We start from the raw sequence: 22,075 nt of genomic DNA on the forward strand, positions 1-22,075 counted from the left end.
ACTGTTGTACCATTGTTTATGGATAATTTTCTGGTACCTTTATTTTGTGTTGCTTTGATGAGCGTTAAATTCTAGGAGACGGAGCATGAAGCATATCTGCTGCTTATAAACTGTCTACCTTCTATCTTCTAACACTAAATTTGATTTAATCCGTGTTTAGAATCCCGACATTATATTAATCTTTTTCCTTTATCAATATTGAATCTTTCATACTCTGTTCCAAATTTTCTGCAACACAATTCTATTCTTCGGTAGCCGAGAGCTGCGCTTGGCCTTCTTCGGGTGCGGGCATTTCGGTCGTTTCGGAAAGCGGAAACCGGAAAAGGCCCCGAATTTCATGAACAACACATCTGCTCCGCGTGCGCGCATACCTCGAGTCTGTGCAGTGGCATCCCGTGTCGTCCGGATGTGTGTAACCTGCGAGGAATTCAGGATGCGCCGCACAGCAACAATAAAAAGGAGAGACGGATGCTCGGAAATGCATTGAAAAAGCGATCACGTTTTGCTGTTGCCGTTGTGTTGGTCGTATCGTGTGTATAGGGAGAGGACCACCCTAAATGTGACCTACAACATTGTTTCCTTTTTCGTTGCGCCTGTTGTACAGATTTTCGACAAATCTCACTTTTATGGAAACATGAACTAATTATATCTTAGCGACAAATCGTATATTTGTAATATATTGTTTTGTTTTTAAAATCTTTGCACCACTCCACACGAAAATTAAGACACCCAGGTCTAGTCCATCCATCGGCGACGGCATTGTTCCGAGTGACCGCCCTTCTGTTAGGGAAAGGAGGAAAAAGGGAGGGGGCATGTTATGAAATGTTATTAATGATTTTTACAGCTCTTGATCACGATCGCCAACCCCACCACCACCGTGAAGATGTAAACGGAATGTGTTTTAGTGTATGCGAGCAACCTGCAAGAGTCTCATTTTGATGGTAAAAGAGGGAGGTTAATTAAAAAAAACCCTTTTTCCAGATCACTTTCCTGATCAGATTGTTGTTTAGGTTTCCACCAAGTCCACGGCGTAGCTGAGGAAATGGTGGGGAACCGCTAGTTGTTCCATCGGTTGGTCGGTGTTCGCTAGTAGGAGTGTGTGTGTGTTAGTTGCCCGTGGAAGCTAGAGATATTAATTAATTTTAATTAGATATTGTATAGCGCTTCGGTGGGGAATTTGGGAACGTTTTCAGTCCAGTTATCAATTTAATGAAGTTAATTTTGAAGGTATTTTCACGCCGGGTGTATAAAATATTTTGAATCAAGTTGTTGTTCTCTTCAATAGAAAATTGAGCAGTTATTGCTGTTGTGCCATCATGATTTGAATTATTGAAATACACGCAATTACGCGCAGTTGTTACACCTAAGGGTCTGTGGAAGCCTTTTCGATTTTCTCACTAACTTTCCCGTGCTCTGCTGACTTGAGACACACAAAATGTGTAGCTCCGAACCATAACAAATGGATCAGCTTCTTCCGACGGAAAGGCAATAAGCGCGGGGGCGCTCAGTCAACCATCGCAACCTGCCCAGCGAGTTGAGACAACCTGTCCAGCCCGTTCCCAGCCCGTGTGTTGTTTTTCGGTGAAAAGAAGCTTTAGCGAGCATGATGCCGGCTGTGTACGGTGTTGTGATTTCCCGTGCAGTAACGGTAGAAGAGTGAGTTGGTGTGTGTGTGTGTGTGTGTGTGTGTGTGTGTGTGTGTGTGTGTGTGTGTGTGTGTGAGTAGTGTGGTGGATGGATTAAGAACAATAATTTTACCACGCTCTTCGGAAGTCCCAGGGAAGGCAAGAGCGCTGCCGCCGCCGGCTTATGATGCGGGGGCAGACAATTAGTTCCGTGCGGATTGAAATCATCATCAACCGTTGCGATCGCGCGCACCTTTTTGGGGGAGTAAGTGTGGTGGAAGTGAAGGAAAAAGACTGCGTTCGTGTGCGGATGGGAACCCAAAAAAGAGCGCCTTCGCGCTTTACTTAGTTTTATGGAGCATGGTGCCCCTTTCGAGAGCGCGAAGAACGCCGGTGTGCGCGCGTTAGTAGTGAGTACATTAGGCTGTTGTTAGGCGTACGGTACTGTTGTTTCAATTGTTTTTGGGGCCATGTTCTGAAATTCGGCTCACAATTTCTTCCCTTCCCGGCACCCCAAGGGGTTGAATGGGTTTGGCGTGATACACGGCAGCAGCACCAGAGCAGCAGCATCTCGTGGGATTTAGATGTAATTATTCTGTAATACATTCTTTACACTAATGCTGTTTGCTATCGGATTTTGCGGAGTTACCCTTAAGCTCCTATGCTTTTATGTCAATGGTCGGTGCATTTGATTGATTACTGCGCCCACAAAGGTTCTTGGTCGCGAATCCGCGCCCACCTTGACCGGCGATTACTACCAAGCGGAAGTTGCCAATCGAACTTGCACACGCAATGTGGATGCGCGCACATTATTGAAAGTCATTGTCAATTAATATAGCCGTTTTCAATTCTCAGGAATTCGATCGCATCCGCTCACGACAAGTATTGACGAGTCGCGGAGGTTGTTAGAACAGCAGGAGATATTTATTTTTTATCTCTGAAGTGAACAAGAATTAAATTGGATACACTCTTGGGTTGGTCAGACATTGCAAAATATAGTACAGGCGATAGTACAGCTGGAAGTTGGGTTGTTCTTTCGGCTGGATTACCTGACATACGGCCTTTGATGCCATCCAAACTAGCAGAGGTTGTGTTCTCACCAACACAATAGCGGTCTAGTACCGAAGGGCCCAGGAAGCTGGACTTCAGTTCCGAACCGTCAATCGACCTCGAGAAACGAAAGCAGAAGAAGAAGTTGGATTACTAGGGCATCTGGAATATGCATTGATTCACAGCTTTATTTAGAGTAATCGTGTTGCGTTCATTCACCACTCGCCAATTTGTATGTGCGTGCGTGTGTGTGTGTGTTTACATTAAAACGGTTTATTGATCTCACACCACGCAACCACCCATCCACACCCACTCTTACTCTCATTATCGATCTCTGGTGGCGCTGCTGGTGGGTTTGTTTATCAACTGTGTGTAGAGGTGCCGCATTTTATGCAATCCTAATTTTAGCAACCGTGTGTCTTACGTTCTTTCTGCTCCGGATGCGGAAACACACGTCAACACTCGCAAAAGTTGCCAGGAGGGGAAAGTGCGTTGATTGCCCATACTCACCATTTTTTGAACTGTTTTGCAAAATACATTTGAACACGCGCGGAGACAGCTCGCTCACCAAGTAACATGCAATATCCTTTCTTCTCTTCCTTCCATTTCTACAGCTCGGGTTCTTCGTCTACCACTCACTCACGTTAGGTCCAGCGGATCCGGCGGGCCCGGTTCCGATCGATTCGATGTTCATTTACCGACCAGACAAGCGGCAGGAAGTGTGGCGATTTCTATTCTACATGGTTCTGCATGCAGGGTAAGTAGAGTTTGTCGGGCTTTACTCTCTCTGGTAGTCGCCACCCCCACTGGTAACTGCTGGTAAACAGTAAAGTCGAGCATTGTACTTTAGAAACAAAGGATCTAATTTGTTTGTTTTTTCTCTCTCTCTCCTTGTTTGCTTGCCTCCCGTGATGCAGTTGGTTCCATCTAGGGTTCAATCTAATCATACAACTCCTTGTTGGGCTACCATTGGAGATGGTACACGGATCAACGAGGATAGGTTGTGTTTATCTGGCGGGAGTACTGGCCGGTTCGTTAGGTAAGCGATTGTTTGCGTTTATTACGTTTTCTTTTGACAACAAACTATATTTTACAACACACCCTTTTGCTGTGGCGATCGATGTTTTATCCTCTTCTTTGCTCTTATTTTTCCTCCTCTATCTCATAGGGACGAGCGTATTCGACCCGGAAGTGTACCTCGTTGGAGCGAGCGGTGGTGTGTATGCCCTGCTCGCTGCCCATTTAGCCAATGTAATGCTAAATTACCGCAATATGCAGTATGGCATCCTGCGGCTACTAGCGATATTCCTATTTGGTAAGAATTTCAAATAATCCTTTCTGCTTTCTGATTCGACGTTTAGTAATATGATATAAACGCGCGTTTACTGTCAATTCTTTAGTATATTAACATCCATTTTGTTTCGTTTGCTCTTTTCCTCCCAACAGCGTCCTGTGATGTAGGTTTCGCCATCTACTCCCGGTACTCGGTGGAACCGGCCAGTGGGGCACCGTCGGTATCGTACGTGGCGCATCTGACGGGGGCCCTGGCCGGGCTCACGATCGGGCTGCTGGTGCTGAAAAACTTCGAACAGAAGTTGCACGAACAGCTCCTCTGGTGGGTGGCACTCGGGGTGTACGCCGCCTGCACCATCTTCGCCATCGTGTTCAACCTGCTCAACACCGTCACCGTCCAGAGGCTAGAGGAGGAAAGTGAAGAGGTATTCAAACAACATCTATTCACCAACTTCGGCTTCTAGTTTGTATATGTACATGTGCGTGTGTGTGGTAGTATGTGTGTGAGGGAGATTGTGTGCGCAGAGGAGAGTGCAAAAGCCAACCGGGACACCTTGATCGACCCTAGGATCTCCCATTCCTTCCAGTAACGGCAGTGCCGTTAGCCACGTATCCCATCCGGCACTGTGTAACACTCGAAAAGTGCGTTCTAAACGCCACCTACCGTTCCCACCTGTGCTTCTGATCGTCGTTAAACGAGCATATATTCTGTCCACGGTCGATGAAACGGTCTATCCTCCCGGATTGTGGAATGTCCCATAATATACACACACACACGCACACGTGCACACTGACGCATATACATACTTCATCGTGCGCCTCTGGTAGGTGATGATGGGGTGTAACCTACAGTAACGTCCAAAGAGCCATCTGTGCGTGTACACTAAGAAGTGAAAGGGTCCTTTGACCGCGCCTCCACTTGCTTGCCTTTGACGAGAACGGGCCAGCACTGACAGGCCGTAGACACGGGTATATTACACATACACACGCGTACATGTGCGAACATTGTCTATCATGCTGCATCGGACAGTGCTGCTCCCTTCTTTTTCGACCCAGCGCGCGAATAACTCAACACCTCAGCGAGAAAGAGAGAGAGAGAGAGAGAAAGCAGAAGGAGGGAAGTGCCCAACTAAATGTGATTGTACATAGACTTTATATTTTATTGATAACCCTACGCCCACGGTACGCGGGAAACGATGCAGCGCAAAGGATCGCACCCGTCGTACTTGCAACTGCAACTCTTGCTGCGTTTGCTTGGGTGTGTAGTATGTACGTGAACATTCTGGAGAGCAGAGTGCGTCAAAGGAAGCAAAACTTGCGGTCAGTGAAAATGATAGAACAATTCCTAACTAATACCAGTATACCAAAGACTGCGCAGGGAGAAACACGATGAGGCAAGTAACCCGCATGCACGCTGGTTTTTGTCTTCGTTTTCCCTGCTTTCGAATATCCGATCGTCGTCGTTCCTTCTTCAAAATCAGCACCAACGGTCATCCGCACGCGTGCACGCGCACTTCTTCGTCGCTGTCGCCTCATCCATCAATTGCGCAACGAGAAATACAAGTAGAGCAGTTAGCTGCACTCCTCCATCACACGATACATCACTCTCGTTATCATCATGTTGAGTTCCTTTTTCACCTTATTACATAACTAAAACAAACTGCCAAACGACAAATGCAAATGTAGAGGGATCGACGAGTGGGGTGGTTCGGTTCCACACAGCCAGTTGAGTGGCACCGACTCGTGCGACGCCTTTAGTAGTGAATTATTTTTATGGACTGCAGTAAGCAAACTGCCTGAAGAAAGTATGAGTACGGTGTAGCGGCTGTATAGTATTCAACACAATCAACAACCGTCCGTGTTTGTCATGGAAGGAGAGGGGAGTGCTGGAAGGATAGGGAGCGTATACACATCACTGCCGCGCTGAGTAAAACATTTAGTAGTACCCGCAGCCTTCGTCTTTCTTCAAGTTTGAATGTAGCCGTAAAGCCAAATGAAATAGAAATTAAATACCGTTTAGTGCTGCTCTGTTTGAATGCTGAAAAAAAAGTTAGCAAGCAGACACAAAACTCACTCAGGGGTTACTCTGAACTCTTCTTGGACACCTAAAAAAAGACACAACACCTGTAAACCGTACGATATAGCAGCCAGAACAATAAGTAACGAAACTAAAACAAAACAAAAAAACGGCAGTGATCGAACGAAGTTTTGCGTGTCACGTGAACATTATTTATTATTTCGAAATAAACTTGGCTTTTTAAAAAAAGAAGGTCTAGTGTTAACGACTAGCTAGTGTGCTCTAGTAGTTGCTAGTACAATAGGAACCGAATAAACAAGAATTACGTGTGAGGAGGGAAGATTCCGTGTGTGTGTGTTTGTATGCTGTGGAAAGGAGTTGGACAATCGAATGGACGAAAAAGTTAAGGGCTTTCGAAAGGTTAGTGTGTTGCGTTCCGATCGCGCAGTGTGTGGGTGCGTGTGCTATTCGACGGAAGAACGAAAGACTAATCCGCAGAGTGTGACAAAGATTTAGCGTAGCAGAAATGGACGAACCAACGAGCGAAGCGATTGGAAAATCGACGAACAGAACAGAAAAGAAAACAAGATAAGATAATATTCTACAATACGGAAATCACCAAGTCTAGTCAAATCTCTACGGAAATATTCTAATTATTGTATTGTATTCTAGTTATTATTATTATATTATTATTATTATATTATTATAATTATTATTAATATTATTATTATATTATTAATATTAAATTACATTAAATTAACTTCAGCTCTTTTGCCTGTCGCATCGAAAAGAGCGAACTTCGGGTGAAGAAATACTGCTACAGAACAATGTATAGGAGGAAAAGAAACAGCAAATAAATCAAAATGCGCGCTAAATCATGGCAAAACCACCAAAACCTCACCATCAAACTAAAGAACGAAAAGATCCAAAATAAATTCTCATCTCTGTTTCGAGTTGTGATGTGCAAGTGGGGATTGATGTCGAAAACTCGAAAACTAGAGTGAAAGCAAAAAAACACACACATACATATAACCATGGCAATTAAGAAACGCACGAGCCTCCGAACGAATCGACGAAGAGGGGTAAAAATCACATCACTGAACGCAACCAATTCAAGTCATTGCATAACAAAGAGAGCAAACAAACTCAGACACTTGGCACAAAGACGGTGTTGTTGGTGCTATCGGTATCCAAAAAATGCTGTATAAATTAATTTATTTATTGCACTCGGTTATATTCTGTTTTCCCTTTCGTTTCACATTCGGTGTGGCGGTTGAGTGAAGCTTAGCTTCGTAATTAACCTATTACAGCATATACCAACCTCATAACCACCAAAAGCACCTTAAGCCGGAGGTGTGTAGCTTTTTTTAATAATCCACGCGACAGGTAAAACGATCTCACTAATTAAATGAAGCCCGAAAATCCGTATCATTACTGCAACATCCCCCTCATCATCACACATCACTAGAAAGAGTAGAAAGGGAGAGAAATGTCTATGTGGCCAAGGTTTGTACTGTTAGGTTGATGTGAATCATTCAAACAGTTTCCTGGCGGAGCAAAACCCCTTCGCCTGCAATAGAACCACAATGTAGAATACTATTTCAATCTAGTTTGATTTTCGTTCTATTTTCAAAGGACAGACACACCAAAGATTAATATGAAGACAAAGAGAAGAATGATTGCAAGGTGAAAGGCTAGAATCGAATCGAATATGAATGCAAAAACAACAGAGAGGAGGGTGTTGGTTCGATGGGAAAACATATTTATTTTTGTTTAAACAACTTTGTTGCAATCAGTATCAGCAAACACAGTGTGGGCGCTAGTTTTGTATACGCTATAAAGCGTTTCTTATGCGTTTTTTATACTTCGATCCTGGATTTCTATCTTGTTTCGGTTGTCCAACTAACTAATAATTGTTTGATTGGGAAAAGGTAGGAAAAACTCCCGTCCAGCAAATTCCACTTGACATTAAATAAAGTAAAAACAAAACCCATTTCCCGTTTACATCACTCCATACCAAAATGGCCTTCAATGGAAAAGTATACATGAAGCAAACTTCCATGTAACAAAACTAATAGACAAAATAATAATGAAAAGTTAGTTGCAACACCAGCTAAATTAAAATTAGTACAAGCACAAAACAAAACACAACAAAATCAATCTACTCGTAATCACACCAACATTCAACTGCGCCTGAAATTGATCTCGTTCGAGCGAGATTTTTATTGGTAAAAATAAAACGATAGTAGAGGATACACCTATAAACGACGACCCCACATACACACTCACACCACAGTGAGGGACTGAGGTGAGAATTTTGTAATTAGTCACAAAACAGAATTCAAAGTAAGCAACAAGAACTTATACCAATGGAAAATGGTGCATAGAAGGCGTTTTTTTTTCAAGAAAATAATAAACAAAAGCAAATTCATTGTAAAACATCATCATATTTTCTTATTGTAGAGACTGAATACTGAATGTAGTTACTGATTATATCACACGAAAAGAGGCGAGCTCGTGGTACAGTCGTCAACTCGAACCCCACTAAATAACATGCCCGTCATGGGTTCAAGCCTACAATGGACCGTTCCTCCGTAGCAAGGATTTTGTGACTATCCAGCTTTGCGTGGTAATGATTTAGGCATGTCCACGTAGGACGTTAAGCCAAATAGAAAAAGGATCACATGAAAATGAAAGATAAAACGGAAATAAACTTTGAGTAAATGTTGAATCAGAACTGATTCAAGAAACGCGCGCAACGTAACATAATTGCAGTATTGCATAATGGAATAAAAGTATGAAGTTTTGTCCAGTTGTGCATGATTCTCTGAAGGTTGTCCTCATCAGTTTCTATAGTTATTTAAAATAATTTAAAGTCAAATCTTTTTCAGAAATTGGTACAAAATCTCCTCGTCCCTTAGACATACAGTACAAAGTATTGCTCACAAAACACGTTACTTCTATTCTACGGCAGAGAAGTCGCCAGACAACTACTTCCTGTCAATCGCGAATCGACCTGAAGCGTATATCTGTTGCATCGTGCTGAAAGAGGACGGTTTATGTTACTTCGAGTGCCAGCTCAAAATATGCATCCAATGAATTTTGTATAGCCGTTGAAATGGTGAGTGTTTTCTGTATTTACTATTTTTTACATTTTGACGTGTATTTCCTAATTCGCCGCTGGATTCGAATCGCTCTTGGAATATGGGTTGGATTTAGGATCTTTGGAGAGTGTAAATACCCACGAGCGTGATGTTTAATTAATAAGAAAATAGTATACATACTAAGAACCTGTATATAATGTAATGAGTATGCGTATACGAGGTGAAAATTCATTTACGAATTAGGCCGTTAATGTTCGAATTAATTCTATATATGACCTATGAGTCTTAAAGTTTATTCCTCAAACCAAACTACTAAGCTTCTTGATCACGTCATACAATGCTATAGGAAAACAATCAGCTTGCGTACAATTTTGTATCACAAAAGAGCTGATGACGCATCTCTTATTTGCGCGTGTTCGTAGTGGCAAATTGATCATATTGATTGTTTCTACAGGCTTTCTTCGTTTACGATTTAAATATTTTACTCATAATTCTAGCATAGCACATTTTTGCCCGGTACAACGGACCGCCCCGGTGTATCGGTAACTATTTTCGGAAGCCGATACACGCTGGTTCCGGTCATTAGAAGCAACGTCACGTACGGAGATTTGCAATGCTACTCATCGAATACAAAGCAGTTCTTGCATATTATCCATGCTGTTGTACATTGCAAACTGAAAGAATAAAGAGGTTTTTGTTTCTGCGGTGCCATTCCAGTGCTTCTTTTGTAATGATTTCCTGTCTGGGAAGGTGAAACTGTTGGGCTATTCTTATGCTTACAAGAACACACATGATCATTCATTTTTTGAAAACAGTGCTCCATTCGTTATAGGCAGTTTTCATGGCTTTTTGTTTTTGGTGATGGACGCATACACTACTTTTGTAAGTATTATTACATTAACTAAAATATTTGTAATATTTTGTCTATTTAATTCAAGAAAGATGTTTGAAGAATCATGGGTCATCTTATTGCCTCTCCTTGTACATTAAGCTGGCGCATGTTTATTTTATTTTTTATAGATAATTCGTACTTAATGACTGCAACTCGATTTTTTGCTATTTATTTTTAAACTATCCATTTGATGATGAATTTACGGATATGATATTTACGGATTTCCTGGTGAATTTGTCTATTTCTATAGATTTTGACAATTTCAAAAGGTCTAGCTCCTCACTTCCTTCATTATTTGTTCATTTGTTTTCAATTAATGTTCTATTTTGTGTCCTATTGGCATTTATTTCGATTAGCTACGACAATTCCTCATAGTGACAATTTTGATACTACCAGTGTACAGTTCAGTATCAGTGTATCAGTCATTTTGCTGATATCTTTTCTACAAAAATCTTTTGTTTTCAAATTTCTCACTGATAACCGTAGCAAACACTTTCATCAAGATCCAACTACTCAAACATGAGTAATATATGTCGTGCAAATTATTTGTGTAATTATATTAATATACTATCGGAAAATGTAGATAATATACACGATATTCTAGTTTTCGACTCTTTAACTTTGGATATAAACTATACATAGACTGATATGTGGTATACGCATTGATACGGGACGTTTTTTCGGTCCTAAATACAACCCTATGGCGGGGGGACACATATCCACAGTAGTTACACTTTCCAGGATAAAGTTAACTTATCTGATAGATGTCTATCCATCTAAATCCAATTCCTTTAATCATCATCATCATCATTTACTGAAGTTTTAATTTCATTTTTAAGACGCAGTGTATAGCTCCATGGATTCCTAATATTCTCAAGCTTCTGTAAATGTAAGGATCTTTCAAGTACATGCACGGTCAAGACACTAGCGCTTTCGGCGAAGATAACGTAAACGGTTGCTTCCATTGCTAGTAATATCGTGCCCGTGAGTTAAAGAGAGTATTTATCATATGCATCATCCTGTACCAGTGGATGTGATGGATCCATTGCTGTAAATTCTTCAAGATGTTGATATTTATTGGGTAGCAGTTCCGTGCCATGCATCTGATGACCATGATATCTTCTTGCAGTGTATTTCACAGTTACCAATAAATGATGGAGTTGTTTTGCTACCATTTCAGCAATTAACATACGCATAAGTTTTTATATCCTTCCCCACTCACCGCAACTGGGAAATTTGACTTACCTAATATTCTTTAATTGTGAGATAAATGACCGAAAAATAAAAATGGCTTCCGGAGCTATCACGTCCGGGGTAGGCCTTTGATTAATTTAATTTTCCCGAACAAAATTTCCATTTCTGATTGATACGGTAACAACAATTCCGACAACGTCGGTGGATTCTCTCTCTCTCTCTCTCTCTCTCTCTCTCTCTCTCTCTTTTCGAATGCTTCCATTAAAGCCGCCCGCTTCAGCATCACGGTTTAATCTAAAATAGCATACATTATTAGGAAAAACCAATACATCACCGCCTCTCGACGAAGGTTGATTACTTTCTAATTAAAGCTAATTATCTGTGCATTAGCAACATTCTTTTCCAACCTGCCACCGCCAGCTGTTGAAGAAAGGAAAAAAGAACCCCCCATGAAGCAATATTGACTAATAATCGCATGGACAGAGGGACGCGCGCAATGGAGATATGATACACTGCTCCTAAACAACAGATCTGAATTCGAAACCAGAACACAAGAGTACACACACACCACTTTTGCGCGGGTTCAATTGCACCAAACACCACGGCTGCTAACATCCCTCTCACTAACAGGTGTTTGCTTAAGACACGCTGGACGCATTACCGCCAAAGTCGAGATGCCCTGGCGCACACCGGCGATACGTTTCCCTCCGCTGCCAGAACAGTTTCGGTACCGTTTAATTTGACTGCCTACCAGGCTGGCGCCACCGCCGCGCGCTTCGAGCCGAGTGTTGTGTGGTGGTCGGTTTATGATGGCGCCTCTTTGTTCACCTCTGCTCCGCAATGTACTCTCTCGCGAGGAACGCGCATAAAATAGAACAAGACAGATGAGTTTAATGAGTTCTTCTGCAAACACACACACACCTTCCGCGCGAGGATGGTGAAACTGACGAACAGCTCAAATTCGATAGCAAACAGCAATTATCGGCTTAATAGTATGTATTACAGAATAATTGCAATAATTTGTTTCAAATTCGATGCCCTGTTGCAATGGGCAAGGGGCAAAGAGAGAGAGTGAGAGATACCGTGCCGCATTGAAGTTGGTGATGGTGGCGATGGTGGTGCTGAAAGCTTCACAAGTAGCATTATTGATCTGTCTACTACCATCTAAATCCCACGAGATGCTGCTGCTCTGGTGCTGCTGCCGTGTATCACGCCAAACCCATTCAACCCCTTGGGGTGCCGGGAAGGGAAGAAATTGTGAGCCGAATTTCAGAACATGGCCCCAAAAACAATTGAAACAACAGTACCGTACGCCTAACAACAGCCTAATGTACTCACTACTAACGCGCGCACACCGGCGTTCTTCGCGCTCTCGAAAGGGGCACCATGCTCCATAAAACTAAGTAAAGCGCGAAGGCGCTCTTTTTTGGGTTCCCATCCGCACACGAACGCAGTCTTTTTTCTTCACTTCCACCACACTTACTCCCCCAAAAAGGTGCGCGCGATCGCAACGGTTGATGATGATTTCAATCCGCACGGAACTAATTGTCTGCCCCCGCATCATAAGCCGGCGGCGGCAGCGCTCTTGCCTTCCCTGGGACTTCCGAAGAGCGTGGTAAAATTATTGTTCTTAATCCATCCACCACACTACTCACACACACACACACCAACTCACTCTTCTACCGTTACTGCACGGGAAATCACAACACCGTACACAGCCGGCATCATGCTCGCTAAAGCTTCTTTTCACCGAAAAACAACACACGGGCTGGGAACGGGCTGGACAGGTTGTCTCAGGGCGCGGCAGGTTGCGATGGTTGACTGAGCCCGTGCGGAAGAAGTTGATCCATTTGTTATGGAGTTCGGGGCTACACTTTGTGCGTCGCCGTATCCCTGATCGCTTGGTTTCCTCCCCGTAGGGCGGGTCTCCGTTGTGTCCGAATGTGTTGCCACAGGACGCCTTAACACTGAAACCTTAAAGACACAAGTGATGTGTCTTCTGTAGCACTGTTGATTGCCAATCAGCATTACTACTTTGCTATGTGCTTTCAATTATTTGCCTTTCATCATTATCAGATCAGTTTGTTCTCTGCTCGGCGCTCTTGGAATGTTGCAAAGCTCCCTTCATTTAATCAGTTCCATGGGTTCCCTACAAGTACTAACTTCCAGCTCATATAATAAGTAATTAAAGAGGCATCATATACCTTATGACGAAGGGCACCGTTTTATACAATGCCATCTTTTAATTACCCCTTTTTTCCACCCCAATATGAGGCAGTTATGAGAAGCGCTGCATATTAATGCGGTACGAAAGCAACGATCGCCCTTTCGGAAGGGCAAAGGGATGCTTTATTCTATGTTGTAAAAACATGAATAATGTTTTATACCTCAGCTCCCAAGTCCGACTGTCAATTATGTGAGTCACGTGAGTTCCTTGGCGGGTACGTATGACTAAACAAATGAGAAACCCATGAAGATTGTTAGGCTTTCATTATTGTTACCTATATAGAACTATTAATTTCATCAAACTTAGATCAAAATGAAAAAGAAAAACATACACAGACGAAAAGGCTTGTCATGTAAGCTTGATTGATGAAATTTTCCTTGAACAAAATGCTCAGATAATTCATACAACATATCCAAATCCCTAATACCGCTTAGTTATGAAATGATCGCTTACTGATTTATGGCTTAGGTCAGCGATGCCAAACTTATTTGATCCCGCGTTTGACGATTACAGTAACGTTAGAATAGGTAAAACATTGATGTAAAAAAAGTATCTGTATCTGTAAAAAACTGTAGATCCTTAGTTGTCAGTTGACCATAGGCCTATGATATTTCCAACATTTGCATAGTTTAATAGCAATAACTGGTTTATCGAATACCGAATAGTAAATTTTATGTTGATTTTGGTGTCACTTTGAAAATCACCTGGTTTTTGACCTGGTATTGGTTGTGAATAGCATTTACGTGCATTATAAACAGCGAACTCTTACTTGGGATGCTGTCCATGATCCATAAATTACTAAAAGTCGGTTCGTCTAGTCCAGTCCAATCCAGACTTAGACTCATTTGACAGTCGAGGAGAGCAAAGTGTCATACAAGTTCTTAGTTACCGTTACTCTTTTCCTGCCAATCTTCATAGTAATCCTCATTCTCATTATGGTAACCAAAAATAGATTCATAAGACCACCTGTAGTTTGTCTTATCGCATTAGTCTTGGTAGGCTGCCTGATGGAAAGCTTGAGATCATTTGTAATATCCTATTGTTGATGTTGTTGACATCTGAATGCATCTGATTACTAAACATTGAGCAGAAGTATAATGTTCTAAGCCAACCATTGCTAAAGATAGGTTTGACCTTTTCCAAAACAATATGCCAAAAAAGTGTAAGAGCTTTCGTTTTTTATTCCTGTTGATTGAGTCATTTTGTTAATTTTGCATGTATTTATCTTATAGAAATAGCTCTTTTGGACTCCAAGTACCTTGATTGATTAAAAAAAAGTAATGTTCCAATTCCACACAGGAATGGGTAAGATACTTCCCGACATTTTTGTATGAGTTTGAAGGCTAAACGCGTATTGTTTCTTTAAAGAATTTTTACTAACAAACTCATTCATTGGAAAGGGTATACCTGGACAGTTTTTGGATTTCTTATCTTATTTGTGCATACATGCAGACAAGGTAGAAAAAACACCGGCAAGGTTTTATGAAAAAGCATGGTCTGAGAATTAGTAGAGAAACCTGCGAAGTTGAAAATCACTTTATACTTCAAGTGTCCGCAATTGACTGACATGTACTGAAGAAGCAGAAATGCCTCTACAAATAAATTTTGGATCAAGCAGATCCAAACAAGGAACATTTTTAATCTTATCATAGTTTTAACGTTGTTGTTATGATTATTCGATTAAGTCTTCCTTTTTCATTTGAATGTCTTCTATGACCTAATAAGACTATAATAAAACTTACTTAAGGCTGAAAGGGTCCATCTTCAGAACTCTGTTAAGATTACTAGTTAAAATCATGTTTAGACCTTTAAGATGTAAGGCGCAAATAAACTATCCAAATTACAGCGTATTGCTATGGATATGTTCTTGAGCCGGCAATAAAGTAATGAATATGAAGTCAAATTGATGTTTGAGAATTAATTGAGAATTACATTATACATTATGATTACATTATGTTAATTTCTTCATCTTTTTAGTTTAATATGTAATGAATAACTTTAAAAATATAGATTTGTTTGAAACGCGTTCAATTGGCACCAAAAGCTATTTCAAAGCTGTGTCATAATAAACATGACGTGAAAAGCTTCTTGAAAATTTTCATTTTTATATTTGTTAACTATGTAACTATGGTAACTATGGTAACTATGTGTATATTTGTAAACTATGAATTCGTTTATCAAAATATATGGCAAAATATATAAGAATATGGCTGACGTATATTGGACACACAAATCAACAATCATATCTATAAAAATGGATTCTATTGGCTTACGCTCAGATGGACTTTCCTGATCAAAAGATCAGTTGATTTGTAGTGCTGTATGTGTGACTAACATAGTTAGTCTTAGTTTAAACTCTTTAAAGTTTAAAAGAGCGCATAGCTTTACAGCAGACTAACAAGCTTTAAGACTCTCCACGTACAGGTAGTGTTCGAGATCCGCGAGACCTGGTACACGCATATTTACACAATCGTGGTTTTCTGACACAATATCACTGCAAGCGAAAGGAAAAGAATCTCAAATTTATAATGGCTGAAATCCGCTTCTCCAAGTTTTGCGTTAATAGCGTATCTCAAGTACAGCCTGTATAGTTTGTTCCACGCTCCCTTCATCCAAGACTTAATACGCATTTAATAAGATCAGTTGATCTTGATGCCTTAGTCTCAAATAACAAGTCGTACAACGTGCTGAAGAATACATGTATATGTTGATTAAAGCCAGCCAGCTTATGAGTCTTATAGGCCAGTCTTACAAGCGTCTTCAGAACGTTTTAAAGGTTTTGCAACTTTAATTTTGTTAAGCATCTTCGAAAGACATGTTAAAACTATATGGCTTAGTACACTCATAGTAAAGCATTCTTTAGACTTGTTTAAGTGTAAAAGGTATAGGAAATGTTTCTTGAGAGGCCACACCGAAAGACCTCTCGGGCCAGCAGTTTGACATCTCTGGCTTAGGTTGATTTAACATGGTTTGGGATTCAGCTGATTCTGAATCTGTTACAATCGTTGAATGGATTATGATAGTCGATAATCCATTCCATCCATTCATTCGATAATCCACTCTAATTTAATCACCAAGCAATCGAACAGACTTAAAGTATCTTAAGTGAAACCGTCGCAAAAACTTGGCCTCATCATTCCAAAAATGCATCCTTGAAATGATTTGCTAAAGGACTCATCATTAGCAGCAATCTGCGGTGTAAATAGCTGCCACTGTTGAAATAATGTGCTCAGCCGATTAAGAATTAACTGCAGCATCAGGCATCATGCGAGAACAGTAATCATGTCTGAAAACACGTGCCGTACTGTTATTACTGCATGAAGCATACCTTTTTTGTTAAAGCACGATCGCAGCACGATCATCCGATGCTGACGCCTGGCGAACCAACGGACGGAACCATACTTGCTCATGGGTCAATTGGCCGTTTCTTCTTCACTTCACCACACAAAACAGCCGCAGCGGACAGCGTTCGTGTGTGTGTGTTGCTGGTAGTCGCGTGCGCTTCATTACTTGATGCAGGTGCATCATCGGGACCACCATATGCCCATGCCACCACCCCAACACCACACAGAACCCATGAAACCACAACCAGAACGCGAAACGATCAAGCGAATCACGGCTACGGTGGTGGTTTGTCGGAATTATGATTGGTGTATCACGATTCCGCACTTATCCTTTCTACTTATCTTCCTCCTTTACCGATGGATTAACAGCAAAGGGGTATTGTTTGTGCATTTTACACTTTCCTGCTTTTCAACGGTCCAAACGGTACGCTTTGGCGAGGCTTCATAACAGGACATACATCCGCAAAAGGGAAACAGTGCATATGCTGTAGTGCACCATGGAACGATTACAGCTGGTTTTCGGCGCAAGACCAGTTCCAAAACTGCTATTCAACCGACACAACAGGCATTTTAATCGATAGAGGAATACAGAGAGGTGTGTGCGGAAGCATACAAAGGGTAGCGACAGGAGCCGAAGCAACAGCATAAACGGAAGTAGTTTTATTCGTCATAAGCACATGCCGAACTTGCCAGCAGACACAGAGTACTGCTGCCACACTCTTGCCCTATCGGGCAGCTGACAGGTGGGTTTAATGTGTCTGGGCACAAGTTGTGAACCTATTTTCCATTATGATCGTCTTCAGCTGGTTCTGGGAAAGGTAGCAGAATAGAAAAGAACCATCCTGAGCCGCACCGGCTTTACAGATTTCGTACGACGCTCTAAGCAAACCCTACGAAGAGAGAAAGAGAAACCAGAGGGACAGTTATGCTGCATCCCATTTCGGTTTTATTTCATTTTTCCCCATTCCATTCCGGTGCATTATTGCTTTATAGTTATAAAAAAACGAACTGACGGAATTTGTACGTGCTTGCGCGATGTACCGGAAGTGAACCAAAACCAACGCCACCAACAACCGGCACCAAGCATCGTGCAGCTATTGTGTACGGTGTGCAGCCGCGATGCAACGAACCTTGCTACGATTTCGATCGAGCATTCTCTTGCGCGCAGCGCCAATGATGATGAATGGGATAAACGGGACGAAGCGACAGGAAAGAGTGACAACATCCGCTTCCGTAAAATCGCAGCGTGTGCGTGAGTGGAAGAACAAACGAACGAATAAGGCTAAAACGACGATTGATTCGGATCGCTGCATGAATGGAACGGCCGCACCAGCCAGCCAGTGAGTCATGCGCGTCATGATGAATGGACTTTAAACGGTCTATGATGACATGCGTGTGGTGTGGTTGTGTGTTTAAGCAAGGGCATAAATAAACTTACCATTTTCAAAGGTGAGTTTACCGGGTGCTCGTTTGTAGCATCAATGAAAATTGTTTAATATGATTGAGGTTGGGTTAACAAAAAAATATTTTTAAATTAATATCGCATTAATCTGTGGTAATTAAATGAGCTATAGGGCAAATAAACTGAAAACCGGTTTCTCCGCGACTTTAAAACATTCCTCACCTGCTAGGAGTCGTTAGTGGAAGGAATCGTCCGGGGGCCATTTAAAAAGGATGAAAAGATGCATCCATGAATGGGGACGATTGTGAATTGACACCGTGAGATGAAGTTCGTCGTCACAGGGCTGTAACGAGGCACGGTATGAAACTATGTTGCACTGTCAAGTTGAACGTGAGAAAAGTAAACATTACCGGTATCACATCGGTAACGATTATAATGGGAGTTCACACTTTAAGTATCCCATCTGTAGGTCATTTGCATTCCAGTCTCGCCTGTTTGGTGCATTGAAGATTAAAGGGTGTGTAGCATCGTTATGTTTTAATAAAATAGCTCATTTAGGATATGGACATGATATTCATCATTCAGGATATGATATTTGTATCCATTTTTGATTGAAAAAAAAAAATAAATAAAAACCCCGTGTAAAAGCATTCTGCATCATTTGTTCAACAAATGATTCATTTGCCAGATTAAGTGACGAACCCTTCATTACGCATAAAGCGAAAGAGAATGCTTGGCTTCTCAAATAAAGATTGTTACAGTTGTGACGTAACAACATTCATTTTATTACAAATACAAACTGTTAATTACACTTGTTTATTGTTTTCTGCACTGAGGCCAATGGCATGTTTCAAGCCGCATTAGCTCATATGCATGTTCACTATTATGTATTGAAAACTAATGTATATTTCAATTACTAATTGGGAATTATTGTAAAATTACATAGATAGACAAGCATAGATTCTGTGTTTTGAATCACCACAAAAAGGATCTTATAAACAACCAATAAATAAAAAAATGTCCAAGACAAATATCATCAATGATGGCTTGTATATTAACATTGAAACTTTACTGTTCGATAGTGTATATAAATTAATGAAACATAAGAGAAATCCATAATTCAGCCAATCAAAATATTTATCATTGTTGTACCTTTGCTGTTGTGTGGCAAGCGACAGATTTACAGTAACAAATTCATCTTAAAGCTGTGTCATTCGCCGGCTTGTCAATAAACAGTAGAGCAGGAATGTAACGAGCATCAACGGAACGTAGCATTCACTAACAACGAGTAACTATTCTCTCACACAGAAAACAATTGCATTCTTTCTTCATTTTTTTCCACCCCAGTTATGGAATGTGATCATCACGGTCATAAATATTGAGGCACACCAAACAGGTCGAAAATAATGCATCGAGCAAGTGGGAGGAATAATTGTTTTCCAGCGAAATAGCTTCATAATTAGTGACGTCCAGAGGCACGGGAAATGGTTGATGGTGCAGTCACACATTTTAATGCCTTTCTTTGGCGGAGTTTGAAAGTTTAACGATGCTTCAACACCACAATTTGTTCCATTTCCCATTAACTCAGATTTGTTGCATTGCCCACAAAAATATACGTTGAGTTATGCAAAGTGCTTCACTTTTAATTGGAACTTAAAAGTAAAACTGCATGGCTCAAGCGCACTGCGGTAGCCTTTCAACAAATCAAGCAATAAAAATTTACCTTTACCATTCTTTCAAACCGACAATTTGCCTCCAGAAAAGGTGCGTTTTTAGCCTGAGGATAACAACAAGCAGGACTTGCGGGTAACGAGTATGTAACACATTTAGTTCATCGTACAAATGAGTTGCTGAATATTTTGTTGGGTCCTTGAAGCTAATGATGCTTCTGAGGTAAATTAACTATTGTAGATGTAATGTAGTTTGTTTTACCTTTTGGATTTAAAAGCGCTGTAGTCCAATATGGAATCTTTGGGAACACTGTTTAAGAACAATCGAAATAAATCGGTTCCCATACATTTTAATTATGACCAAATCACTTTACTTATCCACTGACAAATTATGATGATACTTCTTCTTTACGTAATGTACCTACGTTAAATGATGTCTTTAATATAATCTTTCAAAAAGTGATCATTACACGATCGACATCATATTCCTCGGTATGCACTTGCAGTGAGTGGATCGAACCATTGACTTTACTCAATAATGTCATGCCTCTTCCCAGTATGATCGATAATACTTTGCTCTACTTAATCTCAACGGCCTACAGAAGCCCTTAGAAGGGAGCAAAAACGACCATCGCCACCGCGAGAGTCCCTGTCAGATCAAAGGATCGTCAACGCTCGGTTGCAGATGAAACGACTCCACGCGTGAACTAGTTATCATCCGTCAAATATCGGTCTCCTTGCGAGAACGCCGCGTCATCCCAACCACCTTCATCAGGGTTGAAATGCAAAACGTTTAACGTTAACGATAGCGCAGCAGGGGAAAAAATAATAATTCCACGATCGCTGCACGAGGATGGAGTGACCAGCGGGCATAAAGTTTTATTACATTGCGCCAATCTCATGCATATTTGGAGCAGCACAATTCCCCGGCCCGAGCCGATGCGGGAGCAGCACAAGACACATGCTTGCTGTGTGCTGTGCATGCTTTAGATGAATGTAATCAAGCTGCTTACAGTTTTTGCTCAATCTCATGCCAGCTACACGCCGCCCAGGCGATCTTCCAGCGCATAGTTTCCAATGGTCTTGCAAACAGGTGACCGACAGGTACGGATTGTCGGCCTGCATGCTGCCAACAGTGTGTTGGGGTCGGTAGGGCCAGGAGCCAAGGGGATATAATAACCACATATTTCACTTCTACCATTCTTCTGCCGTTAAACAACTTCGGCTGCCGAGAACAGGATCATCGAGATAATGATTGATGATGCGCGAGAAGACCGCATCCCTTTAATTTTCGCATCGGTAACATGCTACCCCTGCGTGTCTGTATTTCTATGTGTATGTGTGTGTGTGTATGTGTGTGTGTGTGTGTGTGTGTGTGTGTGTGGGTAAGTGTAAAGAAGCCGCCCAAAACATCAGGCGCCGTTGTTGCGTTTCGCCCGCTACGGCGTCGTGACCCATGCGCCCCCGAACAGGAGCCAAGCGAATCGATTTTCTCAAGGGCTGCTGATACATTTAACGACAGTTACGACGCGTCGAACGTTTTGCACTTCCCGTTTGCTTGACTAGGCTTCCGGCGGCTTAGAACCATTGTTTTTGTTTTTGTTTTTGTTTTGTGTGCTGCTTTTGTCCCATTCCTCTTTAATTTGATTAGCGAGTAATGCAACTAGTTCATCGACCGGGCACTGGCCGTGCTCGGGGGGCCCCTTAGCAGAGGAGCCCCATTCGTAAAAAGGAAGTTGTTACAAGCCAATAAAAAGTGGGTGGCGCCTACACTAAATTCCTCAAAATGTAAGCCAAAGCTACACTAGTGCTTCGCTGGGGAGTCATGGCGGGGAAGGGATTAAAAGAATGAACCTTGAAGGTATTTGAAGGAACCACGGGACACTTCATCATACTAGCGGAATTCTTGTATTTGTTTGTTAAAAAATGCTCAAAAGACAATCAGCATTATCATCTTGAAAGTATTTAACTGGTTTGAGGAGTTGATTTGTGAATATTACTTGTATTAAAATTTTTTTCACATAACAAAAAAACAAGGTTGATAGATTGTTTCCCAGAAATGCGAGATAAAATATAACACAAAATCAAAGATGCCACCACACAATCGAAAGCAAAACAAAATAAAACCCTGGTAGGTGGACTCCGTTCGAGCGGGTCCTTTCATGCTACTGACAGCTGACTGGGAACGACAAGACGCTGCCGTGTTGTTTGTGTGTGCCTGGCAGCGTGTGTCCAGCCCGAACTCGCCAGCCTGTGT

At 41.5% G+C, this 22,075-nt stretch overlaps 2 protein-coding genes across 4 annotated transcripts in view; both read left to right on the top strand.

The window, feature by feature from the left end:
• Positions 1-8,429, top strand: part of LOC120949675 (protein rhomboid) — a 47,534-nt gene extending 39,105 nt beyond the window's left edge. For all 3 annotated transcript variants that reach the window (XM_040367099.2, XM_040367104.2, XM_040367103.2), the window contains 4 exons: positions 3,290-3,432; positions 3,593-3,714; positions 3,844-3,990; positions 4,122-8,429. In XM_040367099.2, the coding sequence (XP_040223033.1) occupies positions 3,290-3,432; positions 3,593-3,714; positions 3,844-3,990; positions 4,122-4,432 (723 nt within the window). In that variant the 3' untranslated portion in view covers positions 4,433-8,429. The remainder of the gene's footprint in view (positions 1-3,289; positions 3,433-3,592; positions 3,715-3,843; positions 3,991-4,121) is intronic.
• LOC120949177 (carbonic anhydrase 2) overlaps positions 1-22,075 on the top strand; it is a 221,145-nt gene that overhangs the window by 22,268 nt on the left and 176,802 nt on the right. The gene's annotated exons all lie outside the window — the stretch shown is intronic.

Source organism: Anopheles coluzzii, chromosome 2 (genome assembly GCF_943734685.1).
Source record: "Anopheles coluzzii chromosome 2, AcolN3, whole genome shotgun sequence".
Lineage (NCBI taxonomy): Eukaryota > Metazoa > Arthropoda > Insecta > Diptera > Culicidae > Anopheles > Anopheles coluzzii.